The 16,928-nt window shown below is 31.9% G+C and overlaps 4 protein-coding genes across 4 annotated transcripts; 2 read left to right on the top strand and 2 right to left on the bottom strand.

Annotated features, from left to right (window-relative positions):
* Nucleotides 1-106: 106 nt before the first annotated feature.
* Nucleotides 107-7,285, bottom strand: MEC1 (protein kinase MEC1; the record flags this gene model as incomplete). Its single annotated transcript, XM_001644567.1, has 1 exon — nucleotides 107-7,285. The coding sequence occupies one exon, from the start codon at nucleotides 7,283-7,285 to the stop codon at nucleotides 107-109; it is 7,179 nt and encodes a 2,392-aa protein (XP_001644617.1).
* Nucleotides 7,286-8,499: 1,214 nt separating this feature from the next.
* On the top strand, nucleotides 8,500-11,079 carry HSL7 (protein arginine N-methyltransferase; the record flags this gene model as incomplete). Its single annotated transcript, XM_001644566.1, has 1 exon — nucleotides 8,500-11,079. One exon carries the CDS (start codon nucleotides 8,500-8,502, stop codon nucleotides 11,077-11,079), a length of 2,580 nt encoding a protein of 859 aa, XP_001644616.1.
* A 1,697-nt stretch (nucleotides 11,080-12,776) lies between these two features.
* AGP2 (Agp2p) lies at nucleotides 12,777-14,519 on the top strand (the record flags this gene model as incomplete). The annotated part of the gene is made up of 1 exon (XM_001644565.1): nucleotides 12,777-14,519. The coding sequence occupies one exon, from the start codon at nucleotides 12,777-12,779 to the stop codon at nucleotides 14,517-14,519; it is 1,743 nt and encodes a 580-aa protein (XP_001644615.1).
* Nucleotides 14,520-14,725: 206 nt separating this feature from the next.
* Nucleotides 14,726-16,693, bottom strand: CCZ1 (Ccz1p; the record flags this gene model as incomplete). The annotated part of the gene is made up of 1 exon (XM_001644564.1): nucleotides 14,726-16,693. The coding sequence occupies one exon, from the start codon at nucleotides 16,691-16,693 to the stop codon at nucleotides 14,726-14,728; it is 1,968 nt and encodes a 655-aa protein (XP_001644614.1).
* Between the last annotated feature and the right edge of the window lie 235 nt (nucleotides 16,694-16,928).

The following is a 16,928-nucleotide window of genomic DNA, read 5'->3' as shown; positions in this document are numbered from 1 at the left end:
CTGTACTAGATAGTTTAATTACTATTAATGACTACACTAAACAAAAAACTGATTTAATGACTCTGATATGATTTTGAATTTGAAAATTTATATTTTTATTCTTGTGTTACCAAAATGGTAACCAACCTATATACATCTGACTTAATTTCTCATCAGACGTAGCATCTTGAATCAACGTCTCAACTTGACCTTGGACACTTAATACAAGTCCATCTCGAGGGTCAATACCACGGATCTTATTTCTCAAAACTTTTAATGCTTTTTGAATCGAGTAGTCCATATCTCGGTCATATAGAATAGTTTCAATAACGTTAACTAAGGAGATTTCATTTTGTCTCATTATAGACACAGTCACTTCGCTTGATTTTTTAAAGGTACCTTCAGTTCCTGTTATACCCAACGCATCATACATATTTTGTGTCAATCTAAATGGCACAACTTCAGGTATAGGTAATCTCTTACCCTTTTCAAATAAACAATCGAAATCAACATGTAAAACCTTACCAGTTTCAACGTCTAGCAAAATATTCTCACAATGTCTATCACCAAGACCTAATATATAGCCTACCATAGCCATCACTGCATTAGATCGAGAATATGCATTCCGTGCATTAAACCAACTAATAGGATCCGGAAATGTCTCCAAAAACCATTGATACAATACAGGTGGAAATTTTGATATTTGATCTTTGTAATATCCAACTTTATGTTCATCTGGTAATTGTTGCCATTGCTCATATAAACTTTTAAAAGAATACTTTACCTTCATACTTTCATACTTTTCAACAAACACAGATCTTAAAGTAACAACATTAGGAATAATTTCGATTAATCCACAATCTTCTCTCAATGATAATACAGAATAAGTGGTTATACCTAAATTTCGTTTCGTAGCTTCGACATCTTTACCTAACATAAAATCCATCGTGGTAGCAAATTGCATATATTGATTATCTTGTCTGACATCCTCTTTCTTACACATAATACCGTAGATATTACCATCTGAACCAACAATATTAATTTTTTTGGGTTTCTTCAAAGACGAAAAGACTTTGTATGACGTCCCAAATCTTGCAATACTAACCACTGGTCTAAAAGGCTTATAACCTTTCATCGATTCGGAAGAAAGAGGTGATACCATCTCCAAATTAATCCGAACAGGAACTACCATTTCAGAAGGTGCCAGGTTTAAATTGAATTTAAAATCCTTTTCCAATGATTTCCCTGCTCTTGTGGATGAATTTTTTATATCTTTCAAACAGACAATTGTTAGTGACTCTACCAATTCTGAACAAGAAACCAATAATTTATTACCATCTTGGGAGTGATGTTGAATCTTTTCAATTATCTGTTTCCCTCTCTTAACTCTTGAACTCGATTTAGAGTTTAAAAGAATAGAAATATACCATAAGATGTGGGATGGGTATTCAAAAGCCAAGCTTAATAGTATATGCATAATTAACTGAGCGGATGATTGATGCTCATGTAATAGCCTTGAAAGTAATTGGGTTAAGACTGAATACCATATATATGTAGGACTATTCTGTAATGCGCTTTCTATATGCTTGCATATATCTTCAGTGGTTCTTTGTAAAATTTCTTTTCTATTCGTGTCCTTCTCATTTACACAGGCTGCTGCTGTATCCAGCCAAAACGTTACAACCTTCGGTAAGGTTTCATGAACTTTCATTGTGTCCTTCTCGAACGACAGCAAGAAGTATGATATAGATTTGTATTCTAAACGACCATTCGTTACATATCCTTCTGCTTTTTTCCTTTCTAATAACCTACTGTAGTACAAACCCATAGAGTAATAAGGCTTTTCCCACTGTGGATCTAGATTAAGCAAGTCCTGGTATTGTTTTATTATTTGTTCGGAAGCTGAATAATTAGATAAATCTAACCATTCAGTATACTTCAACAGAATTGCACCTTTAGTTCTACACTTGATATTAGGGTCATTCTTACATTTTTCATGTATTTCTTTAACCAATTTTAGTGCTCTGTCATTTTCACCTTGTTTCCATAATATCTCAGCAAATTCCAGTTCTGCTTGATTTTGATCATGTTTTAAGCAGTTCATTAAGGATTCAGAAGCTAAATCCAACCTTGAATTATTTCTACTCAGCTCTGTAATTTTAAAGAAAGTATTCACTAAATCTTCGTTACTATAAGATTTATTCTTTAAAGAATCATATGACTTTCTAATGGAGAGTAAATAATGGTTTGGTACAAAATCAGCACCGATTCTTTTCATTCTAAAATCTAGTATGTCAGTACTGTTTCTGAACAGGTATTCATTATCATTTGATGATAATAAATAAATATCGTATAAGCTATGCAATTGCATCAATAAATTTTGCTTTTTAGCTAGTGTAGTTTCTCTTGATGGTGTAATGAAATGAATACCTATTAGCTTAAAACATCTATTTATATACTCTACCACCTTTTTTGTATTATTTTCGTGGACAAAGTATAAAGCTTTTCCGATATTATAATGCAATAATAGTTCAGGATCATGAATGGATTCTAAAACTTCAATATTATTTATCCACCTGTTTATTAAGCCTAGATCACCAGTTAAATTAGAAGATTCCATAGCAAGTCTATACCATTTGATTTCTTCCTTGTTTAGATCAGTGGTATGTATTTCAGTTACAAATGACAAATCATTCACTACTTTGGAATATTGTTGATGATCATAGGTCAGCTTTAACATTTTAGTTATTGACTGGTTATCGTCATTTAATTTGCCTAAAGTTTTAAAACAATCTTGAGCTATTTCCCAGCTATTTGAAAATTGAAGCTCTTCAATTTTTGAACTCAAGTTTTGTGATGAAAACGCCTTTAGAATACCATCAATTGAATCAATGTCACCAATCTCTTCATATGTTCTTTGTAGAGAAGTCAATAAACTTGAATTATTTGAATTATTATCTTGATCCGTCCTATACCATTTCTCCAGATAAAGTGCAGACCTCTCAAAAGAACTAGTTTCCAAAGATCTTTGAGCTAACACTTCTGGGGGGATTACTTCCAAGAAATTTTCCGTTCTGCTCAACATTCTTATGTATTTCGTTTCCTTGATAGTATGTGTTCCATTTGTATTGTTGTAGGTTTCCTTAAAGTGTGTCATCCACTTCTTACAGTATTCAATCACAGAAAAGATCGATTCGTAGCATAGCTTCAAAGAATCCATTTGATGATGATTTAAACCGTCTACCTTGTAGTTAAAAATATATCTGAATTCTGTTATTAAATTATTCATAATTGTTTCATAAATTGTCTCCGATTCAGCTTTTATGATAATATCCATTGTAATATATGGTAGCAAAAATTTAGATAAAGAACCATCATCTTCTCTTATCAATGATGAAAAAACATGTAAAGGATGATTTTCATCTGTACCAGTCTTAAGTAGGTCAAGTGTTAAACTTTTGATCCAAGGTAAATAACCTTCCTTCTGGTTATAAGAAGGATATTTCAAGGGAATGTACTCTTTCCATGATTGGGCCAAGTACAACGAGGAAAGCAATGGATATAAGGTTGTTTTTGAAATCGTATTAAATTTATTCCATAACCTTAATTCGTTTGGATACACTTCAGGTTGATTAATATCCCAAGAACTGGAGCTTAATCCACAATATTTTAAAGATTCTTGCATCACTAAGGCAACAAATAATTGTTTACTTGGATTCTCACTCTGCCAAAATGCTGGTACTAAAATATCATTTAACATCCAAATTAAGAATTTTATTGTCTGGATGTCATCGTTCAGATCAAAGACTTCATTAGTAGAGGGAGAAGTTTTCCATAAATCGTACACGTTAACATCAAGAACACCTATCAAACCGATACATCTTGAACATTTTTCGCATAAATCCCTATCTGTAGTTCTATATTTAAACGATGTATCAAGGAGAGCACCCAATAGAACAGTGACATTTGTTTCCTTATTATTATTTGAGAAAAATGAGAACGAATGTTCTGTTTGCTTCCTTTTAAGAAACAACTCAATATCATCCAAAGTTTGGCGAATGACATATTTATTGTTACTTTCCAAATTTTTAGCAAATATAGGAACCCAATTAGTATTATTACGGATCCTATTTACAACCCTAGCAAACTGGTTATCTCTAGAGAGGATACCTATTTCCACCTTATTTACTAAAGCCAACGTGATATAAGGCTTTATATTTAATATTAAACTTGTTTTATCTTTGATTAACGTATCAAATATTTCGAAAATAATACTCTTTGTTTTGGTATTGAAGTCTTTCCAAGTTTGCAGTACGAAACAGATCAAACTATCTATTACTGTCGACAACTCTTCGTCGTTCAAACTCACCATTAATAGATGCCAACATTTGAGAGAGCTATACCTCACTTCATGAATTTCAAGCCCTGTCAGCAAACAAATACTAATTTGTGCCAGAGCTGAAATAATTGCCTTTTTGCAAGCATGTTTAATCAAGAATGAAATACCGTTGATGACTCTTAGTTTTTCATAGTAAGAAGTTCTCCCTTCAACATCATGTATATCACTAGAAAATACTTGAAAAATACCTAAGATATTATCCTGAAGCTTGGTTTGGAATTTTTGTTCCTGTGTCATTGACCAATCTTTACCGTTTTTATACTTCGAGCCATGCTTTTTATCCTTTTCAAAGTCCGTTAATAAAAATCTGAGAGAATATAATATCATCCTTTCATTTTCTGATTCAGTACTATTATTCAGATCGTCGTTTTTGTATAATTTCAAAAACTCAGCTAAAGTTCTATAATCTGGAAGATAAGCGCTAATATAAGTCTTATCAAACGATGGCAACCTGTTTAGAAACAAAGTTTCCAAAGTTTCCAGTGAAAAAAATCCATATTTTACTAATGCAACAGCGAATATTTGTCTACTATTTTTAATTAGCAATACCTTTTTTTGTTCATTAATTTGTGAAGCATTACCATCACACATTATCTGTGCTATTTCAGTGAAGACATCTGTTTTATATTGTGTTATAGAATAAGGTATAATGTACCGCTGATAAATATCTAGGACGGTTTTTGCAGAATATCCTAAAAGATCAATTAGTCTTTGAAATGAAAGCCTTTTTTCAACCAGATTTTTTCCTGTTTGACGTAGTAATATTGGCAGAATAGGGGATAGTAGTTGATATGGAGTTTTGTTTAATGTCTTAGCTAGTGCCTTAATCTGAAATTTCATCATATTATGAACTGTGTAATCAGATGACTTAAAAATATCTATCAATTTTAACAATAAAGAGTCAAAGATATCCTCTGACGTTGTTAGTGTTAAATCACACCAAGCCACTATCGATACCTCTGTTAGGGATGGATTCTGGTTCATTTGAAGAAATTGAATCAACACAGCAGTGAGTTCATCTTCCGAATTAAAATCACTCGAAATATTCCATACTGGTATTAGTTTTCCTGACAGAAGTCTCAGTTCTCTATTTTTTGAACTGAAACAATTCCTGACAATCCCAAAACTATCTATTTTACCTTCTGAATATATTTTCCTGCCTTCTATTTTCAATTGTGGAGGTTGGAAATGTACAAATACTCTTCTCATTGCGAGTAAAATTCCTGATAGTATCGATGCGTTCAGTTCAAGCAATTTTGGATGAGATAGATAAAACTTCGCTAGTATTCTGTATGATTCGGATGATTTGGTGCAAAGTGGACGTTCTGGGTTGATTTGCTTAAATATATTACACTTGGAAGAGGTATCACAGGTTTTGCAAGGTTCCCAGCTATCTAATGTTAAATTCCGATTAGATATCATTTCGGCTTCATAACAGGCTAGTATACCTAGTATATTTGCCCATTTTACTAGCTTTCTATAATTGTTTGTAGCTAAACAGGTTTGAATTGAACTCGTTACTTCTTTGAATAGTATCTGTAGGTCGTTATTAGATCGTTGAGTTATGCCAGGTTCCAAATTATTTAGCAGTATGCATAATATTGAATTTTGTTCCTTATTCTTAAACCCTTTAACGATCATTAATCTCAAGTTCTCTAATTGTTTCATATTCATATCATATGGTTCTAAAACATTTTCTAAAATTGAATATGATATGTCTGACTTAATCCATAATTTACAGTCTTCGTTAAATGCCAGATCATTTTTATCAGATTTTCTTCTTTCAATGTCGAATGCTATTAAAATTAATGCTTTATAAGTTAGCTCATCGAAAATATGTTCTATATTATTTTCAGTAATGTTTTTCAATTGTACCCAGTTGTTAATTGGGAAAGATTCAATGAAAATATCAAGAGTTTCAGAATCCAATGAACCTCTTGAAATGCAAAATGTGTAAACTTTTAGTATATTTTTAGCCAATGTTTGATTTGGGTCCTTACGCCCTATAAACCTAGTAGTGAATTGATGCAATAGGGATAATAAACTTCTAAATCTTTCAACTAATCTAACTTTTGGGCCATATATTGTCAAAGTTGATTGAGTTACTAGATAATCCACGATTATTGAAGTGAATGCAATTTCTAAATCTTCAACCTGTTTATCATTATTTTGTAATTGCACAGAATTTAAAACGTATAGTATAATTCTTAGCAATCTTTGTAAATAAAAATCCCAGCCATTGAGTGTTAATTTTGAATCTAGAAAAGTTAGTGAATTTCCAAAAGAATCATTACGACCACTAAACCAATATAGGAACACCCAGATTTTCTTTGAACTACGAACAAAGTATGTAACCTCACAATTACCATTTAAAACTTTTGTAATTCTATCTTCTAAAGTTTTAATTAGCTGTATAATATGTTCTGATAATGCAATTTTGCAAACTTCTGAGTATAATCTAATGGAGATTTTACACCAATTGCTTATTTTTTTCCTTATAAACCAAATTCTATGGTGAGGATCAATATCGTAATGAGAAATTGATATTTCTAATAACTGATCAAAGAGTGATATTATGCCTAATTTTGGCGGTTCACCATTGTTGATCCCTAATTGTAAAAAATTAGATAAAATAAATGGATTTGAACAAATCAAAAGATCTAATGCCTCTATGGATTTAGCAAAGATAATATCATTTCTCATTAAACTATCTTTCCTTTCACAATCATATAAATTTCTCAATAAAGTATTAATAATTTTAACACTTTTTGAATAACCATTATCTGGGATTTTAAGTAGTGGAAGGTTTTTCGTATATTCCTGAACATTCTCTGAACCTTCTGTAACTGTCCTAAAACCTTTAATAGCATTGATAAGCTCATCTAGATATTTTATATGAGAATCCATTATAAACTATTAAAGATTTCATTAATGTGCCTTATTGATTCTAGTGCTTGTATATCAACAAAAATGCTAACTAAAGATAAGAATAAGTTAAACTAGCAAAAAACAAAATGGATATAGTTCAACAATCTATCTACAAAAGTGTATTGCCCTTGATATATAACCTTAAAGCCAACAACAACAACAGTCTAGCCTTGCAAACCGTAAGTTTTAAATAGATACTTTTATTATGAGATGAGCTTTTGAACTTAACAATTTTTCAATTTAAACAATTAAGGTTAAATATTATAACCAAAGGAGCATTACCATACAAGATGAGTTTTACAGCAAACAACTACAACTACAACTAACTAATGTACATTATAGAAATACAAACAAGAACCCATTTACTAAGATATTACATGTTGGTTCATATGTTTTCAAATTCGAACTCAGCATAAACTAGCTTGCTAACTTTTAAGATATCGAAATCGAAATCGAATCCATCACTTTATAAAGTTCCTTATAGATTCTTCCATTTTAAGTAATTACATTTATACATCAACAATGTACAATAAGAAATCTGATGAATACGTCATTGTATCAGTTCGAAAGATATTTGCTAATACAATTACTAGATCAATTGATCAATCCATTGAAGGAGAGACATCATTAGGAATAATAAATGCATCGAGTAGCAAGTTTAGTATGTCATGGTATATAGTGAATGAATTGTCACTCTTTAATAATTGATATATATTTTTCTTGCAGTTGTAGTAGGACTACTAGTAAACTTATCGATTCCTTGACTGTTGTAAGTTTATATATTTAGAAACATTCCATATCTCTGCTTGTTTGTTTGTCTTGTTTGTCTGTTTTATATTAAAACAATATAATTTTTCATTTTGGTATCAAGAGAGAGAAGAAGAAGAGACGATAAGAGAAAAGTTGATTTGATTGCATGCGTAATACATCCTTTTACGTTAGAGATCAATATAAATACATAGGCTAAGAACACTGTTGGTCACAGATTTTAGGGTCAGATTGTTGATTCTATTGGATACATCCTTTGGCGTTAAACATCAATACTCCAAGTTCTTATAGTCTTGTACAGAAGAGAGATAATCTATAGAACGATTATACCAGAGCTGGGACAGCTGTTGTGGTTGGGTGAAATATACATACACATATATATATACCATTATTAGTGTTGTTGTTGTCAATATTGCTGAATAATCATGAAAAGTAATGTGTTTGTTGGGATCAAACCAGGTTCCAACAATGTCAGCACTTCCCAAGATGATGAACTTTCATTAACTACAGAAAACTATGATTATATATTATTGCCTATAACCAATGCTAGGTATAGAGATATGGTAAGAAAAGAATTCGATGAATATCAATGCAATAAATTAAATAACGAGGATGCTGTTCTAATCATTTCGGAACCACAATTACAGGATGTTGTAATCCCACCTTTCCATTTACAAAACCGTAATGATGAATCTCCTTCTTACATTGGTTTATTATCTTCATGGTTGGAACTTGATTCAACTGATATTTCAATTAGAAATTTTGGAACTAAGGTTCTATTAAATGAATGTAAGTATGCCAGGTTCGTGGGGATCAATAAGTTAATCCTAGCACCTCCAAGAGATTTAGATAATTTACAATATTACAGTCAAGTGATCGCAAATTTATTAAATAATGATCTCATTTCTCAATCACCACCAATTTCATTATCAATTTCACTACCACTATTAGAAGATAGTGACCCATTGGCAACTTGGGAATTATGGAATACAATACGGAAAGCTTGTAACTATCATCCATCTTTGACCGTTTCACTGGCGGTACCGCGAATTAAAACACCTACTTTTGTTATGAATAGATGGCAAAGTGAACCTGTTTCATGTCTATTACTGTCATCTTCAATATTCTCTACTAACCAACACAATTATCCAGTTTTGCATAAATTTAATCAAAACTTAATCAGTAAATTCCAAAGAGTTAATGGCAATTCACAATCATTTCCTGGTGAATTAATAGTAATATTGCATGGTGTTGAAAAAAATAGTGAAATGATTAAAGGTGGTGAAAGTTCTTATTTAGAATATGTCAATTATATTTTGAAGAAAGAGGATTTAGCAATAATGGAAGAAAATGAAGAAAACGATATTACAATTGAAGATAATTATTGGATCCCAAGAGTAATGCCTCCGTTATTACCAAATTCTGAAAATTTATCAAATTTGGTTTATTCAAACTTTGAAAGAGACACTGTTAAATACGAATTGTACCAAAGAGCTATAGAATTGGCAGTAAGAGATCAAATAGATTATAGACGCTCATACAATTTGGTCATCCTTATTGCAGGAGCAGGAAGGGGAGCATTGGTTGATAGAACTTTTGAAGTGGCTAATTTCCTTAATATTTTAAATAATGTTAAAATAATTGCATTAGAGAAAAATCCACAAGCATGTTTATATTTGCAAAAGAGAAAATTCGATAGTTGGGGTGAGAAAGTCGAAATAATTAGAGATGATATGAAGAAGTGGGGTGACAGTAGTATTAAAGTTGATATTTGTATCAGTGAGTTATTAGGATCATTCGGATGTAATGAATTATCACCAGAATGTTTATTTAATATTCAAAAAAATCATAGTAAACCTAGCACCATTTTCATTCCTGAATCATATTCTTCTTACATTGCACCAGTATCTGTTCCACTATTACGTCAGAAATTAAAGATTGAGAATGGTGATTATGAGAAACCATGGATATTGCACAACATTCCATATTGTATATTGTCATCTAAGATCAATGAGGCATGGAAATTTAGACATCCTAATGAAGAAATGGCATTATTTAGCAAGAACATCACTAGTGAATTTAAGATCAAGCATAAAGGTGAAATTGATGGATTAATCGGATTTTTCACAGCTAAATTATATGGAGATGTGACTTTATCTACACTACCGGATAAGAGCATGATAAGATTATTACCAGAATCTGTAAATAATGATGATTTTGAAACTACTCAGAATTTGCTAACAGGAACAAACAGTCGTCATCATGATCAAACTTTTAATAGTGTAGGAATTTTTACAAAGAAAGGGCATGGAACAAAGAATCTGAAATCTTGGTCTCCTATATTTTTCCCTTTGAAGAATGCATTAAGTGTTACTGACGATAACGAATTATCAGTATTTCTGAGTCGGATGAGTTGTAATGAGATGAGTAAAGTTTGGTATGAATGGTCGATGGAAAGTTTTGTCTATTTTGTACTACCATCATCTGTGGCCGCTGAGACATCTCTCTATAAGAATGATACTACAACTAATCCCAACAATAATACCACTACTACAACCACTCCCAACAATAATACTACGAGTAACACCATCAGTAATGGCAAATCAAATAGAGGGTTAATGTCAACTAATAATTATTCCAGTGCAAGTGGTGGAGGAGTTAGCAAAAGTATTGAACATGAATCAGTTAGAAACATCGAGACTATTAAATCTAGTAATAATAACAATAATAGTAATAATAATAATAATAGTAGTAGTAGTGCTAACAATAACACTAACTTTGATAATGCAGTACTTCGAGAAAATGAATTTGCTATGGATCAAGGAACAGCATGGGAGAGTGTTAAAGATATCCATGGATTGACAAACACCGAGGAGAGAGCACCGTTATTTAACCTCGATGGACCTGAAGATGTAGATGTACCGCCGGAGATACATCTACGAGTGAAGACGGGATCTAGTGCATTGCATAATGTCGGAGGATGCCAGTATAGTATTCCTCGATAGTTTGAGCATTGGATCAATCGAGTTATCAATTAGTTAGTAATGCAAGTGGGTAGTCTAGCTTTTCATCTCATCTCATCTCATCTCATCTCATTTTATTTTTGTTTTGATTTCTATTTTAATCACTGAGCCGTGGTCACTATCATTTCTGTTATACCAGCATCAGCAAGATGGATGTGGATAGATAGAGAGATAGGAAGCCTGCGAGAACGTAATAAAGATAAAGATAGAAATAAATATAACCATAAATAATATAATATAATATAATATAATATAATATAATCTACACAATCAGTAATCGAGAGTAGTTCTGAGTTAACAACTAAGAGATAGTGCTAGGTCTCCTCTAGAGTTATAGATGTGAGATAGGCAAAACAATAGGTCACATGACGTCATAGCGGATATAAAGATTTACAGCCGATCAATTACTGGAGAGAAAAGGCCATAGACCAGAGGCACAAACACAAAACACAAACAAAAAACATAAACAAACTGCTCTGCGCCAGGTTTGCCTCTCTCGCTGGTTGGATGATTCTACAGTGAGTGTTTCTCCCCCTCCACCCTCTCCGCCCAATCAAATGTGGAAATTTTATTTTTTTCAATTCCATTTCGGTTTGAGGGGAGACGTTACTAAAAGGGAAATAGCCTAAGAACAGAAGGTTTGGTTCTGTTTTACCCCGTGGCACGTGACCACTAACAAACTTAACCACCATGCAAAACAACAATAAGAGACAGAAACAGCAATACAAAGACAGAATAGAGACAACCTCTTTCTCGTCCTTCCATCCCTCATACCAGTTTCCTTCCACCCCCTAAACCTATGGCTGTCTCTCTATCACTCTAGCTCTCTCTGTCGAAGTTCTCCTATACTACAATAGTCATCCCATCCATCCCCATCCAGCCACTACCGAAATATTCTACTCTAACTTTGCAATAGGTAGTAAACCAAACCAACCACTCAACAAGATACACTCTACCTCTGTATCTGGCTCTGGCTCTGTCTCAAAACTTTAAATTCGTCAACCTTAAACTATAGCTGAAATGAACTGGACCGACCTGACCTGAACTTAGAGAGGATACACTGTAGTTAGTCATTCAAATCGACTTATCACTAACACGAACGCCATGACGTTTACCTGTCTCTCTCTCGTAATGGCTAACGATTAAATTGGAACCCAACTAAATTAATAGAAATTATCATGGACCTCTCTCTATCATTCGAATTTCATGGCATTTCCCATATTATCATTCATTGGAAAGATTAATTAGCTGATTTCGAGTTTTTAAATCGATGTTGCATCTTTCTATTCTATATTTCCTTCCCGGTTCCCTTTCTTAGCTTACTGTGACGGTCTCTTTATTTATCAGACACTTGCTGGAGTTAGTCGAAACTACTACTACTAGTTTAGGTTGGTTTCCTTTAATTCTTCATATGTACCGAGTCCATTCCATCTTATTAAAAGAGGTCTTGTTTTGTTGATGCTGTTGCCTTCTCATCAATTCTCTATATACATTCATATATTTCATTAATTTATATATATCAGTGGGTTGGTTCACTATTGTTAAATTGAAAAATATACCAAGTCAAAGTACAAAGCTGATATTATATTTGATTTGACTTAGTTCAAGCAGAGCATAATATATATCCAAGTCTAGTGTACTGATATCATTCTTAGATATATTGATATTCACTTTCTCAGATGTCAAAAAACTATTTAAAGAAAGATAATGTCACTACAAAAGTGAACGTTATTGAAACTAGAACTAATGACGATGGTAATTATGGAAGGTTAAGTGAGGATTGGTTAGACAGATCGGATTCTTCATTAACTTCAAACACTACCCAGATTGAAGAAGAAGAAGTTGACTCAACTACGAATTTAATTTATTCGACAAAGACTCATAGAAAGTTATTAAATAGACATGTTCAATTAATCGCAATATCTGGTGTTATTGGTACTGCTTTATTTGTAGCCATTGGTAAAGCTCTGTATCATGGTGGTCCTGCATTTTTATTAATTGCATTTGCATTATGGTGTATACCAATTTTATGTATCACTGTATCAACTGCTGAAATGGTGAGTTTCTTACCTGTTGCCTCCCCTTTCTTGAGACTAGCTTCAAAATGTGCTGATGAATCATTAGCTGTCACGGCCTCTTGGAATTTCTGGTTCTTAGAGTGTGTTCAAATCCCATTCGAAATTGTTTCTGTAAATACTATCATTCATTACTGGAGAGATGACTATAATGCTGCTATCCCTTTGGTGGTACAAGTCGTCTTATATCTATTCATTTCAATTGCAACTGTAAAATATTATGGTGAAATGGAGTTTTGGTTGGCTTCCTTTAAAATTATTTTAGCTATTGGCTTATTCTTTTTCACTTTGGTTACAATGCTAGGTGGTAACCCAAAACATGATAGATATGGATTTAGATACTGGGGTGAAGAACCTTTCAAGAAATATTATCCTGACAACAATACAAATGGTACTGATTCTCTAGGTTACTTCCAAGGTTTCTTAACCTGTTTGATTCAAGCTGCTTTTACAATTGCTGGTGGTGAATATATTTCGATGTTAGCTGGAGAAATTAAATTACCAAGAAAAGTGCTTCCAAAGGCTTTCAAACAAGTGTTCTGGAGATTAACTATCATTTTCTTAGGTACTTGTTTATGTTTAGGTATCGTTTGCTCCCCAAATGATCCAAGTTTAACCGCTGCAATTAATGAAGCAAGGCCAGGTGCTGGTTCATCTCCTTTCGTCATTGCAATGAATAATTTAAGAATTAGAGTATTACCAGATATTGTTAATGCTGCTTTGATCACCTCTGCATTCTCTGCAGGTAATGCTTACACTTACTGCTCATCAAGAACTCTATATGGGATGGCTTTAGATGGTTACGCTCCAAAAATATTTACTAGATGCAATAAATATGGTGTCCCAATCTATGCTGTTGGTGTATCATTACTTTGGGCATTGATTAGTTTGTTACAGTTGAATTCCAATAGTGCTATAGTGTTGAATTGGTTGGTCAATTTAATCACTGCTTCTCAATTGATTAATTTCGTTTTTCTATGTGTAATTTATCTTTTCTTCAGAAGGGCATACAATGCCCAGAAAGATAAACTACCACCATTACCTTTCAGATCATGGGGCCAACCATATACTGCAATTTTTGGTTTAGTTTGTGCCTTTTCAATGATATTTATCCAAGGCTACACCGTGTTCATTCATTCTTTATGGAACACAAGAGACTTTTTATTTTGTTACTTAATGGTCTTCATTAACGTGGCTATCTATTTGGGATATAAGTTTATTTGGAAGCGTGGTAAGGATAAATTTATTGATCCACATAAAGTTGATTTTATTACCGACTTGAAGGAAATCGAAGCACATGAATTGGATTTTGCCTTCGAAAAGTACAAACACTTTCACTATGCATAGAGTGCATATATTGCATAAGAATAAAATACAAAGAAATTACATTAATATATATTGATTATACATCCTCCCACTAGCATCCGAGTTATTAATTTCCTGTCATTATTTTACTATTCCTAAGATACAAATACATATCCAAATAGAGATATAACATTTTATAAATATTTATTTTTAGATTTAGTCTATTCATCATTTATATAGTATGCTTTTTAATTAATACAATTGAATTCCCGTTTATCATTCCACTCTGTCACTGTGCTTCCCAAGCTACCAAATAGGGTGCTTGAATTGGTAGATTTTGTTGGTTTTTCATTTTCATTAATATCAAACCAATTTTTGATCACTAACATAGTTTCATTTTCATTATCCTTTACATAACATAGTAACCCATTACTCAATTTCAATAACCTTTCCTCATTCAAATCAGGCAGTTTTCTTGATATTTTAACATTAGAAATAATTTGCAACAATTCTAGATGTAATTCCCAAAGCTTTTCATCATCCATCTGACCCAAAAAGTTTATATTAGTATTCTTTATAATCTCTTGATCATTTTTAGAAATTTCGTCTTCCTTTGAATTATATCCAAACAGACTTCCCATGATGTCTAGTCCAAAATTATTATTTGTTTGAAAATCTGTAGTATTTTTGAACAGTTGATCTACCCCGTTTACAATCAATTGTAATGGATTGACATCATTTAAATTATTTATCGATGAAAACCAAGATGGTATTGATGTTTGAATTTTTATTTGTCCTGGGTCATCTTTATTTATCACAGCATATGCAAATGGTTCAGATTTAACCTTTTTTACACTAGATTTGGCAGCATTTATACTTTTATATAAAAAAGAAATTGCTTCATATAGTTTTGAATCTAGTTCTTTTAAATATTCTCTGTCCCAAATATTTTCGAAATCATCGTTGAATACAAGTACTAATAATGTGTCATTCATGTACCAAAATAAAGTGTTAAAAACTTTACTTTCCTTATATTGTTTAAATTTTAATCTTAACTTTTTAATTTTATAACTCTCTGGCAATGAATTGTTTGCTAAAGGTGAAATTAGGAAACCATGACGTTCAGAAAATTCTTGACCATTCAATTGTCTTTTATTATTTGTAGAATTCTCAGAAAATGAAAATTTTGGGATATAATTCATCACTAAGGACATACTATTCCCTATGCCTGTACTTTCACCAACTTCTTGAACCACATCATAAGCAAATGATATGGGTAATGTCATATTGTATAAGAAATTCTTTGTTTGGTCTGTGAATGACAATGGGTCATTTTGTTGATCATCATTTGTAATTTCAGGGCTATCTTCATTTTCAATTTGTGTTTCTTTATAATGTGCATTTCCCGATAAAGTATGACTTGAGATATCTTCATAAGTAGTATGCAAATGATGTATCCAATTTGATATATGAGGCAATGAATCTAAATCAGTAGCAAAATTTCTAATAAATCCATAATCTTTTGTATTAAAATTATTGCTGCTACTGTTGTTAGTGGTACCATTATTTGATTTCCCAGAATTTGAAGGCAAATGATAGACTAAAACGTCACGAATTCCCAAGTAATTTTCTGTATTTAACAAAATATTTTGATTTAGTATCGATTCCCAAGAAGAATCCAGATTCTTATCAGACTGCAATTCAGAAACTTTGAATGAATCAGGATAGAAACAATTCAGCATTTTTCGCTTCATAGTTTCAGGTTTCAATATAATATCGTTCCAAAATAATACCAGATATTCATTTAAAGAATCAGTCAATTGGTTAATATTTGTAAAAGAATTAAACTCACCAAATTGTAAAATGAAAAATTCATAACAATATTTCAAATGGCAAGAATACAACTGATGAGGGAACAGGATATTATCCATTTCATCTTGCAAGATAACCGATAAACATAAATAAAATTGATTCTCAACTTTATAGATAATAATGATTTCATCATCCAATTCAATAATTTTTTCCTCAATCGAACTAGAATCCCCATTCAAAGTCTCTGTAAATGACCAAAGACTCTGCAATACACCGATTTTACCCAATTTATCATTCAGAGAAGTCTCTTCATTCTGAAATGAATGGTACAATATCAATTCCTTATAAGTATCATCTTCAGTTAAACTCTTGGAAGGATCAAAAATTACAATATAATTCAACATTAAACCCACAAATTTACCCCAGAACTATACCCATCACCATAAAATAGATCACAACAATCGTTATCAACCTCTAATAGCCTCATTAATGGGACCTTTAACACTTTTAACCGACTAATTTGTATAAAAGTTACCTTTAATTGTGAATATAAATCTTCTTGATCTTTTATTACATTCGGGATGAGATAAAAGTTGACAAATTTGATATTAAGAATAAGATGAATCAAAGGTACAGAAC

The sequence above is a fragment of the Vanderwaltozyma polyspora genome, genomic scaffold (genome assembly GCF_000150035.1).
Source record: "Vanderwaltozyma polyspora DSM 70294 KpolScaffold526 genomic scaffold, whole genome shotgun sequence".
Lineage (NCBI taxonomy): Eukaryota > Fungi > Ascomycota > Saccharomycetes > Saccharomycetales > Saccharomycetaceae > Vanderwaltozyma > Vanderwaltozyma polyspora.
The sequence above is the reverse complement of the archived record's forward strand: the minus strand, read 5'-3'. Positions and strand labels throughout refer to the sequence as shown.